The sequence below is a fragment of the Lissotriton vulgaris genome, chromosome 5 (genome assembly GCF_964263255.1).
Source record: "Lissotriton vulgaris chromosome 5, aLisVul1.2, whole genome shotgun sequence".
NCBI lineage: Eukaryota > Metazoa > Chordata > Amphibia > Caudata > Salamandridae > Lissotriton > Lissotriton vulgaris.
Genome location: NC_141693.1, coordinates 1,021,573,770 through 1,021,586,074, shown reverse-complemented (window position 1 = coordinate 1,021,586,074; position 12,305 = coordinate 1,021,573,770). Strand labels below are relative to the sequence as shown.

The following is a 12,305-nucleotide window of genomic DNA, read 5'->3' as shown; positions in this document are numbered from 1 at the left end:
AAGCTGTGAGTGAGGGAGTGAAGGGAGTCTAAGTGCAACATACGCAAGATGGTTCTTGGTGCTATAATGTTAGAATGTTAGAAAAAAAGTAGCCAACTGTAAAATTTATGAAAAGAATAGATCTGATTTCAAAGCATTACAAAATATTTATTGACTTGTCAATTAATAAAAGGTCTAAGGGCAGCTAATTACAGAGCTGGGGGCCAAAGCCAGAGGAATCCCCAACCCTAAGGTAGCAGGATCTCAAACAGTGGACTGAAACCAAAAAGAGAGACAGAACGAAGTGCCATCAGACTAGTGAAGAACAAAAGTTGAGTCTGACCGCCATATTCTGAGCTATATGTAGCTGCTGATAGGACTGAATGGAAACCCAGAGTGACAAACATTAGCACAATCTAGCTTGGTAAGGAGTCCTACTCTGACAAGGAGTAGGTTTTTCAGTTGATCCTCTTATGAAAAGTTGACCAGACCACATTTGCTTGTTCTCTGTCAACACCCCTTTCAGAGGGCCCCAGGGACGCAGGGGTTATTGTTCACTACCATATGGGTTGAGGCCTTTTACTCCTGATGTCCCGGGTCCTAACCAACTATGGATTCTGAGTAGCTGAACCAAGTACTCCTTCTGTACTTGGCTCTCAGGTTAGCATGGTCTGAGCAGTCCAAGGCTCCCTCGGGGGGAGGTGGATACAGGGAAGTAGATGCAGGCTCACAACTCAAAATGCATGCAGCAGAAATAAATCACTATCCTGCCAAATACTCACTTTTATAGAAAAATAGAAGTATTTTATTTTTACCACAATCAACACAAAGGAAAACAAATATATGCACACACAACTACACAATCCCCTGCCTGAGGTTGTGGCTCTAGTGATTCTGTAGGTGATGCCACCAGGTCCTACTCCCTCCTCGCTCTTAGTGATAGTGGTTATTCCCCATTTACTATAGGCAACATCCAGGGTAAGCCTCACTAGTAGTCCACTTTGAGTCTAATCTAAAGTCTACAGTCCCATTGCTCCAGCGCCGCAGCACTAACTAGCAGCCAGTTTACTCGGAGCCAGTTGGCCCAAGATCATGATTTTTATGTGGGTCCCTCATTTTGGTGATGGTGTGCAGGTGCTCCCAGGGTGGCCTTACTCCTCTGGCAAGGGATTGCAGATCAGGCTGCGCTTCTTGATGCTCCCAGTAATCCCCTCTGGCTTTACTTATTCTACATAGTACAGGTTCACCAGCCTAATTGGGACAGTAAAGTCCTTAGTCCTCCTGATATACAGGGCAGCAGGGCACTACCGCACAAGGCTACATCTCTTACTGTACAGCAGTCTTCTCACTGCATCCCCTCCTGTCATAAAGGGTATCAGGCTCTGCACTACGCAAGGCTCTGCCCAATCAGCACAGCCCTGCAAATTGCTTAGTATACTGCGGCTTTCCTCTAGCATACCACAAACACCAACATTGTCCTGCACATACACAACTACTCAATCGATGCAGCAGTTGATTCACAGTGCCCCTCCTCTGGTATATGGGGGCTGCCGGCTTTATCCTGCACATGGGCAACGACCCCACTGTTGCAGTCATCTCCACACACCTTGAAATGGAGTCCACTCCACAGGGCTCCCCACTGGACCTTGCTCCCTCTTCCTCACAAGGCACACTGGTCTTGGCAAGCAGGTCGGCGCTGGTGCTCCAGGCTACAGGGAAGGTGGTTTAGGATTCCGTGGACGATGTATTATCTCCCAGGGAGACTAGCAGGCCTTTTCCCCAAGTTCTGGTCATAGGCAGAACTTGTGCAGAGCTTCTCCTTCTCACACAGCCAGTCTGGCTGCTTGGCAAATGACAATTTTTGCGGTCTCAAGCTTCCCTTCTTGTAGTCCATTTCCAGACACCAAAGGTAATTTAGGGTTTGAGTCACTGAAGTTTATGTTAGGGGTCTGCTTTTATTGAAGTGCCCACTCCTCCTCTTGAAAGAGGTCTGTCACCGCAGGAGCAACTCCAAAGCTGATAGCGCCACAACACAGGCCGTGGGAGTGACTGGAGTACACACCTGGATGTCAGTCACAGTGACAAGCATATCAAAAGGTTAGTCCAGGGTATCAGCCCTACTCTCCCTTGTGAGCTCTCTCTGAATCAAAGAGCACCCTTTGAAGTGTGCAGGAGAAGCCTAGCTTCACCTCTCCAATGTGTCTCACACAGCTCAGAGGAATAGAGAAATAATCAAATCTGCCAGGCAGATTCCTCTACCTCCTCATATTTCACCAGGCAGCCTGGGTCTCCCAAAATGGAATCCAGAGTCCACCATGTGCTATAACATTTGCGAGCACACATACACCAAGCACATGCATTTAACACACACACACACTGCACAGTACTGTATCCTCCATGTACTATACCACTCACAGGCACACATATACCCAGTTTGTGCATTTAACCCACATGCACTGCACATCAATAGATGCTTGTGCCTGTGAGTATGGTACCTCTCACAGGCACAAGTACACCCAGCATCTGCATTTAACATGCATACAATGCACAGTACTGTGTCCTTCAACTACGGTACCACTCACAGGCGCTTATACATTCAGCAAATGAATTTAACATGCATGCACTTCATAGCACTACATCCTTCCATGCACTGTACTTCTCCCAGGCAGCCATACACCTAGCACATGTATTCCACATGCAAACACTGACCAGCACTACATCCTACCAGTATTGTACCCCTCCCAGGTGCACATACATCCATCCCCATCATGCTTTCCCCATGTAGGCACTGTGCGGTACTGCATTATCCCTACATTTTAGCTTTCCCAGGCACACAAAAACCCAGCGTGGGAACTCCATTCATGCGCTGCACAGTACTACACCAAACTAATGTAGACCAAGGGTGAGTTAAGCACACAGCAGCGGAACTTTAAATGTATAAGCCTGTAGGCCTCACTCCAGTGACACAGGTTAAAATGGAACTGATCACTACACGGTATGCTGCTACCACCACACGCGTAGTGCTTAATACTTGGTGAAGGTGGTAGCCTCTAACCACTATGAGACTAGTGCTTTGGGAGCACATCCCAAACCAACTAAACCACAATCTGTGAGACAGGCTTATGTCATGGCGCACACATATGATCTATGGTTGCCTATAAAAACAAAATAAGCATTAGAGATCCAGACATTAATGCAGTTGGGACACTTATGGCAGGGCTGCACGTCCAGTACCATGTGAAGGACCTTTCCATTCCAACACTCTCTCAAAAACAAGTTCAATGTAGAATCTAAAGGTTTTACTGTAGCAATGAAGGATTGAAATAGCCCACCTCATTGGGTCCTGGGGTGTGGTGCCACAAGATGTCATGGTCAAAAAAGGTGAACTTCAGTCTTGTTGTTATCGAGTCAGCAAATTCTTCTTCATCCAAGTTTGTGTGGCGGATAAATGAGACTGGAGGTTTTTGTGAAACTCTGATTGTGGGTGGTTGCCTAAGGATCTTATGGATAAAGCCACAGAGAGTATATATAGATTGACAAAGGCTGCTTGGGCAGCCGAAACGTGTCTCTCCTGGTTTCTGGGTCGAAGGAGGCCTGAATCAATAAAGAAGCCTTAAACCACCTGCAGCCTTCGTGTGCGTGCTCTCTTCCGTTGGGAGTAGGGGTTGTTCTGATATTATAATATGATGGGTGGATGATTACTGCTGAAGGTTTTGGCATGAAACTGGCCTCTGATTGGATCAAAAAAAGATTGAAGAGCCAAGGACTACCTACTTCCAGAGAGGATGGAGAAGAACTAGGAAAAGTTAATCCTTTGCTGTCTCACCTCTTGTAAGCAGGGAATATGAATAGTCCAACATATCAAAGTCAGTGGAGAGTTCTAACAGGATGAAACTAGTGAGGGTGCTGGGAGGGCAGCATAAGGGCCAAGTTTTACGTTCTCCAAAATGAACACCAACACACATTCCATTTCCATCCCTAGATGAAACTCTATTTGCAAGTGTTCCAAGATCTGCATGGTCTCTGGATGATTTAAGAGCCAAACTGCTGAATATTTTTTGGCCAACTTGGCAACATATGGTAGCGAGAAAGGGTGTGGAATTAGGGTTCAACATGTGGATTCGGGGCTGGTAAAGGTTTAATCATATTCTCCATCACATTTAGAGGTACCACCCTTCAGAAAAGGCAGCAGCACTTGTGAGACACTGGGTTGGGATGTTGGGTCTCTGAGATTAAGAGATTGCTGTGTAAGTGATGCAACAAGCTGTATTAGTGAGGGAAGAAGAAACAGGGTCAGTGTGTAATGATCCCTATGGCCTCTGTGTGGAGCATTTAAAGATAGTGTGTAATAAGTTCAATATTGACCATTGGTATTATTAGATATGTAGAGACTCTTTTACATGCTTCTTATTTGTACCTGAAAAAAGCTTTGAATAATCAATGGACTGCGACCAGCGCCAGAACCCCTGGCCCCCGCTATTCCCAACACCCTCCACGCTCTCAACACCGGACAAGATCACGCATGCTGCCTGGCCACCCCGAATCGCCTCCAAGGACCCTTCTCCTGCCGGAACTGCAGCTTCACCAGCACACGACCCGCCATCCCACCGACCAGGAAAAAACCCTACTACCTCAGCTGCATCCTTCTCAACACCCGTTCCACCCGCAAACACGCCATCGAACTCTAGGACCTTCTCGACTCAACCTCCCCAGACGTCGCCTTCCTGACGGAGACCTGGCTGAACCCCTCCTCGGCACCCAACATCGACATAGCCATCCTGGAAGGCTACAAGATCTCCCGCAGGGTCCGCACCAACGGAGCAGGAGGGGGAATCGCCAACGTCCATAGGAACACCCTCAGAGTCACGACCAGCACTGACAACACCCTCAGCACTGCCGAACACCTGCAATTCCAGATCTACACCGACCCCAACACCACCCTCAGAGGAACCCTCGCCTACAGACCCCCTGGACCCCGACCACAGTTCAGCGACTCCATCGCCGACTTCGTCAGCTCACACGCCCGTGCCTCCACGGACTACATCCTCCTCGGGGACCTGACCTTCCACCTCGTGAAAAACAACGACACCAACTCCACCACCCGGATCGACAACCTAGCCAACCTCGGACTCAGACAACTCGTCACAACCCCCACTCACTCCGCCGGTCACATGCTTGACCCCATCTTCTCCGCAAGCCCCCACGTCTCCTTTAACCTCACCACCAAACTCCACTGGACCGACCATCGCTGCATCCACTTCACCTCCTGGAAACCCACCATGCATCATCACACCCAACAGATGCCTCACCGCTACTGGAGCAAAGTCACTGAAGACCAGCTAACCACCACCCTCGCCCAAAGCCCACCTGCCGCCCCCGCCGCCCACAACCTCAGACAGTGGATCAACGACTACGCCAACAACCTCGCCTGCTCAAGAAATTGTCCAACAGCCACACCAGCAGGAAAGCCAGCTGGTTCACTGAAGACCTTCAGGCCTCCAAGCAAACCTGCCGAAAACTGGAGAAGAAGTGGCTCTGAGAACGGACACTGGACAGCTACGCTGCCCACAAGAACGCCACCCGCAGACACCATCACTTCATCAGATCAGCCAAAAGGGCCTCCTTCAAAGACCGCCTAGACAACAACGCAAACAACAGCAAAGAGCTCTTCAACATTGTGAAGGAAGTCTCCAACCCCAACACCAACGACATCCCACCCTCGCAAGACCTGTGCGACTCGCTCTCCACCTTCTTCCATTGCAGGATCGCAGACATCCACAAGAGCTTCAACACCACAACCGCCCCTTCAACCACGGAGACCGCCGCCCCCACGGCCACAATCCGCACCAACTGCCTACTCTCCTGGACCAACATCAACGATGACGACACCATCAAAAGCATTAACACCATCCACTCCAGATCTCCGTCAGACCCATGCCCGCACCACATCTTCAACAAAGCCAGCACTGCCATCACACCCCACTTCCGGAAAACCATCAACATCTCCTTTGAGACAACAACATTGCCGGAGAGCTGGAAGCACGCCGAGATCAACACCCTACTCAAGAAATTCAAGGCAGACCCCACGGACCTCAAGAACTTCTGGCCCATCTCCCAGCTCCTGTTCCCGACCCGCTACCTTGAGGAGAACAGCATCCTAGACCCGTCCCAGTCCGGTTTCCGCAGCAACCACAGCACTGAGACTGCCCTCATCGCCGCCACCGATGACATCAGGACCTTGCTAGACAACGGACAAACCGCGGCCCTCTTTCTCCTCGACCTATCAGCCATCTTCGATGCGGTCTGCCATCGCACGCTACGAAAACGCCTCCACGACGCCAGGATCAGAGAGAAGGCCTGGACTGGACCACCTTCCTCTCCGGCAGAACTCAGAGCGTCCACCTCCCCCACTTCTGCTCCGAAGCCACCAAGATCATCTGCGGCGTACCCAGGGCTCATCCCTCAGCCCAACGTTGTTCAACATCTACATGGCACTGCTCGCCCACGTCGCCCGACTGCACGACCTCAACATCATCTTCTACGCTGATGACACCCAGTTGATCCTATGCCTCACCAAGGACCCCCACACCTCCAAAACCAACCTCCACGAAGGAATGAAGGTCGTCGCCGAATGGATGAGGAACAGCCAACTGAAACTGAACTCGGACAAGACTGCGGTCCTCATCCTCGGATCCACCCCCTTGGCCTGGAACGACTCCTGGTGGCCGACCGCACTGGGAACAGCTCCAACACCCACCAACCACGCATGCAACCTGGGGGTCATCCTCGACTCCACCCTCTCCATGACTAAGCAGGTCAACGCCGTCTCCTGCTCCTGCTTCAAAACCCTCCATATGCTCCGCAAGATCTACAAGTGGATCCTCACCGAAACAAGAAAAACAGCCACTCAGACCCTCGTCAGCAGCAGGTTGGACTAAGGAAACGCTCTCTACACAGGAGCCTCGGCCAAACTCCTGAAACAGCTTCAACGAATCCAGAACGCCTCGGCACGCCTGGTCCTCGACATCCCTCACCGCAGCCACAGTCCCTCTCATCCGTAAAGCGACCTCCGGTGGCAGATCATTCGCCCACCTCGCCGCCAAGACCTGGAACTCCATCCCCAGCCACCTATGGCAGACCCAAGACCTGCTGACCTTCAGAAGACTCCTCAAGACCTGGCTCCTTGAGCAGTGGCAGCAGCATTCCCCACCCACCAGCGCCTTGAGACCCTCACGGGTATGTAGTGCGCTTTACAAATGCTATGATTGATTTATTGAGTTTTGAATAATCAATGGAGTTCAGGTAAAAGGCAACTGGCCCTCTATTCACACTCAAGGAGGTGTCCAAAGCTTGGGTGAGCACTTCTTGATGATCTGACCTAAGTGAAAGTGTTCAGAGCCACACAATATTCAATTATATTTTAGCTGGCTCAAAACAATCATTATAAGTAACAAAGATAGAAGGAGAACCTAGGCATAATTGATATAACCCCTCAATTTGCTCTTTTCTTTACGAACAAAATACTTACTCATAAACATCGGAACTCTTCATTCTTCTGTAGTATTTGGCTAACTTTACAGTTAATATGACGCTAGGAAGCAGGAAAATGGTGCACCAGCCCAGGCTGAACCAAAAGGCATTCTGAAGACAAAAGAAAAACAGAGGAGCATTGCATGAAAAGTAGCAAATAATAGTATTGCTTTAGGCATCTGAAGACCACAGTTAACACATGTTACATTGGCACTCACTAAAACTGACCACTTATTTAGAACTTTCCTCCAGTCTGCTGTTTAAAGTAAGGAGTATGGGGATAGAACTGGAATATTTGGTGACGAAGAAGGAAATCATTATTTTACCAATATATTTGGATGTAAACCAATTTTTTAGCTGTCCATGGAAGAAGGCAACATGGGGTTTGACCACTTAGAGAATTTGAGAACTAAATTACAAGAAAGTTAAGAGTCAGTATTGCCAGGTTGTTGTACTATTCCCAGAAAAAGGCTTTGTGCTGTTATGAAATGGGCTTACTTCCTCGCCACTAGCTCTAACACACCAGTCAGAGTGTTTCATCAAAACCTTTAAGAAAGGTCATTTATAACGCAATTCACAACGCCAATAGCTCTAACTTAAGCTAATGCGAGACCTATTGAATTTCCAATGCTTTTTTTTATTGCTAAAGGATGTCCTTTTCTGCTTTTTAGGGTGTGAACGAGGCAACTCGTGTCACACGGAAATTACGTCTCTCCCTCCCTTTATGTTTCGCAATTCCCCTGATTCAACTGTTAGTTTATTCTCATATTCACCCCGCTGTGGTTAAAAAAAGAAAAAAAAAACCCCACTAACACATTACAGTGAAGAATATGAAGAAATGTGTTAAAGGGTTGCTGCTTGCATAACAATTTTAAGAAGCGCTTAAGACCTGGCGGGGCTGCAAAGCACTATATAAATGTCATGTCACTATATTGCAACTTGGACTACTTTACTCTTTAGGAACAGTGCCATCCTAGGTGGTGCTGTGGCGTAGTTGGCTACAGCGCCCGTCTAGTCAACTTGAGATCTTGAGTTCGATTTTCATCAGTGCTTTGGGTTTTTAATATCTATGGAAGAAAAATCTAATTTTCATGAACTAGGTAGGGTGACCCGCAGTGTTGGTAGTTACGTAAAACATGAAGGGGTACTTGTGAGATGATCCTTGTACTGAGACAAGTGACAGCCCTCTTACTTTTTCCCAAACTCTGGAAATGTGCGTAGGCACGAGCTCCAGAGCAGTGACGCAGTGAGACAGGAGGCCAGTCTAAGGTCGTTGCTTATAGGGTTAGCTGGTGTGGGACCACTGGTTTAATGGGGAAACACAGGCCTGGAGTTTCGCAGTGAGGAAGAGAAGCTGAAATACACGAATTATATATTCTCCCTTCAAGTGTATGAATAAATAGACCCGACTTTGGAAAGGATGACTCCTTTTTTTGAAGCCTTCTTCAGAACTAGTAACCCCAACTGAGAGTGAGCCACTGTATCAGGGGGAGTATTGTGTGCAGCTGTGAAGGTTTCATCTGCAGTATTTGAAAGGGGTCTGGATGTCTCAAGTATACTCTTAGCTCTGGTATGCTTTGCTATGGGGGTTTATACTGCATGTTGAAGGCAACTCTGACTACAAGGGTTCGGGTGAATATGAAATAACATGTACTCCAAAAATAAGAGTCTGTAAGGAGCAGAGAAAATAACATGGGGAATCCCCCTCACACCTGCAATTGAGACAAAGCAGGGTGCACATATACACTTTATCCCAAAGATTTCTAGAATCAATCCCAAGTCTACATTTTCACTGAGAAACATGCCAAGGCTTGGGTGGCATTTTGAAAGGAAGGCACAGGCAAATCCTTGGCAGTGACTGCATTCATTGTTCACAGTTTTGGCTGACCAAGATGAAGTTAAAAAAACCTCTCCTCGAGTGACAAGGCTCTCCATGTCTAGCTTGAAAGATGGGTTCATCCTGGTGTTGATGGTGAAGGAGAAACTGCGTGCACTACAGCCATAGAGCTGGAAAAAACTGATTGGTGAAAAAGTTATACTGGAAATTATTCCATCACATTCAGGCGCACATTTCGTTAGCTAGTCTATAACATTGCAGACAAGGACCAACCATGTGCAATTCAGCCCATGCCACAGCAGGGATCAACTATATTTGACTCAGCATACTACCTAACCAAAAGGCAAAGTGCAGCCCAAACTGCCTGGACACTTTCCTACTGAATGTGTCTACATATGAAAGCTATTTTGTGACACTTGTAACTGCTTGTGCTCTTGTGCGTGCATGTATATAGTGTACCGTCTGCCATTAGTATGTACCTATAGCTCGCCGTCTGTTAGATGGCACCTTGGCACTCCATTCCGGGGCTTCCTTTGCAGTATGTCTTATTTACTCTATTAGCACTATTTTCATTGATGTGTTTCTCCTACTGCAGGCACAACATGCTTTCATGCAACATTCAGCGTGCCATGCACTCTTTCACTATCTAAGCTACACGGGATAATAGCGTCCGGTTCTTTGAATAGGTCTCGCATTTACAAGAGTTTGAGCTGTTGGCATTGTACATGACAATGAATTTTATTCACGTGTTAATTATCAAAACATAGAAATAAAAGGCATTGTCATTTACAAAGCCAACAGCTTAAACTCTCGTAAATGCGAGACCTATTGCATTGCAAATGCTTGTTATGTAATGTAGTGTAATCCTATCTGCATTTTTGCAATTGGTCCGATGCCCACAGTCAACCAAACTTTTTATTGCCAATAGTTTATTGTAATTTTTAGTTATGTTCCTCCCTAGAACATGGGTTTGATTAGTTTATTTACGATAATGGCATTCCATTTTTCCCTTGCCCCGTGTTGCCATGAATATCATTAGCAGTATGGGCGCTTACACTGCAGGGAAACAACATGTTTATAACTCTGGGATCAATAATCTGCCTTCTTAAGGTCACTGGCAGAGCTACGATCCGTCACTTGCTGTGGGAAATACATGCGATGCAACTCCAGCAATGCGCCGCCTTTACATCACGCATCTGTGCCGTTTTTGCCTCATGGTGCGCCGCATTGTAAATGCGATACCAAAGGGGATGATGGACGGAGCATTTGAGCAAAGCAAACACTCACCCCCAGTCAACTGATCTGGGTTTAATCCATCACCATTCTTTAGCTCACTCCACCACCCCAGTTCAGACATGGCCATATGCAAATCAGTCTGACCCTGTCCAGCCTGAACTGCCAAGCCATCTCTTCCCTGGACCGGAAAGAAGCATCCTGGGACCGGTTTTGGATTCCCCTTTTGTATCGCTTTGTTTGCCATAAGTTGCCAGGGTATGCTCAGACGTGAGTCCCTTGCTCACTTTCCCACTGGATTCAAGCTAGCCTGGCTGATGACGGGTGAAATGCTAAAAACCGGTCCCAGGATGCTTGTTTCCGGTCCTGGGAAGACATGGCTTTGGCAGTTCGGGCTGGACTGTTCCCATGACTGGGCTATCCTTATCATCAAGACGGCAATGCGCCTTTCTGAGGCCCTATTAATAGAGATCCAGGCCACAGAAACTCATATTAAGGCAACCGTCACAGGTTACAAAAAGAAGCTCGATGAGTTCAATAAAGAGCTTAATGAATACAAAGAAAATCTTGCACAGTCAAAAGTAGCCAAATTTCAAAAAGATTTGAAAAGATGGTCCTATGATAAAACCTATCCCTACGCTAGCCAAGATTATGCTCCCCCAACCCGCACCAATGAAGACCCAGATACCTCAGCAGACTCAGATTCTAGTAATTCGAGCACTGAGAGCAGAGGGAATAAACAACGAGGCAGAGGTAGGGGAAAACAAATTATAGCCAATACAATCATCAATGGTTCCCTTACCCACATCAAGGACCTGGAGGTTTCCACCCGAACCCCTTTAACCAGCCACCGCTTCCACCACAATTTGGTTGGAACCCACACTTTGCTCCCCCGCCACAACAATTCCAACAAAATATGTACCCGCAGCCTTTTTTAGGTTTTGGCCGGGGAGGCAGGGGGAAGAGAAGAACAGGCAATCAGGTACACTGGGGCCCTACAGAAACAGTGGGGGACAACACATGGAGCAAGGCTCAGGAGCAGAGAGCAGGACCGAGCAACCAATAAGTCTGATAACTAACTTATCCAAAGTTGTCTTAACTGCAGATGAAACTGCAGTGTTAGAAAAGGGACTTGGTTTCATACCCAGTCCTCGCCTGGATCGTTTCAAATTGAAATGTGAACTGGGTGAGTTTTTCATGAAACTCAGACTAAAATCTTTTTTTGAACAACAAAATACACAACTCCCTGCTACATTGAGTGACACCAATTTTAAAAGGAGATCCAATTTCACTCCTCCAACTCACTTGATACCGGCTGATATCATAACTTTTGAACAGGCAGTGTCTCGGGAAGTGGAGGCTTTGATTGAGCCCACCTCCTTTAAAAATTTGACAACAGGAGAATACAAGGCTATAAAATCTTTGCAAGAGAATCAAGAAATTGTAATCAAAAGTGCTGACAAGGGGGGAGGCATAGTGATTCAGGATGCCACGGCCTATGATGCCGAATGCAAACGGCTTCTAGGGGATACTATCAGCTATACCGTGCTCCAACAAGACCCTTCTCCTTTCTTGAAAGATGAAATCCTGGAGCTGGTCTCCACCGCGGAAAGAGACGGTTATATCAGCAAACAAGAAGCTGATTTCCTTACCAACTCAGAAGATAAAATCCCTTACTTTTACACCCTTCCCAAAACCCATAAAAATCGCACACCACCGCCGGGAA

The 12,305-nt window shown here is 47.5% G+C and overlaps 1 protein-coding gene across 2 annotated transcripts in view; it reads right to left on the bottom strand.

Annotated features, from left to right (window-relative positions):
- The window catches only part of LOC147711924 (prominin-1-A-like), a 487,531-nt gene that overhangs the window by 11,975 nt on the left and 463,251 nt on the right, over nt 1-12,305 (bottom strand). The window contains exon 23 of one of the 2 annotated variants that reach the window (XM_086922649.1): nt 7,508-7,620. In XM_086922649.1, the coding sequence (XP_086778775.1) occupies nt 7,508-7,620 (113 nt within the window). Of the gene's footprint in view, nt 1-7,492; nt 7,621-12,305 lie in introns of both variants that reach the window. The other variant, XM_086922650.1, reaches the window with a different exon arrangement.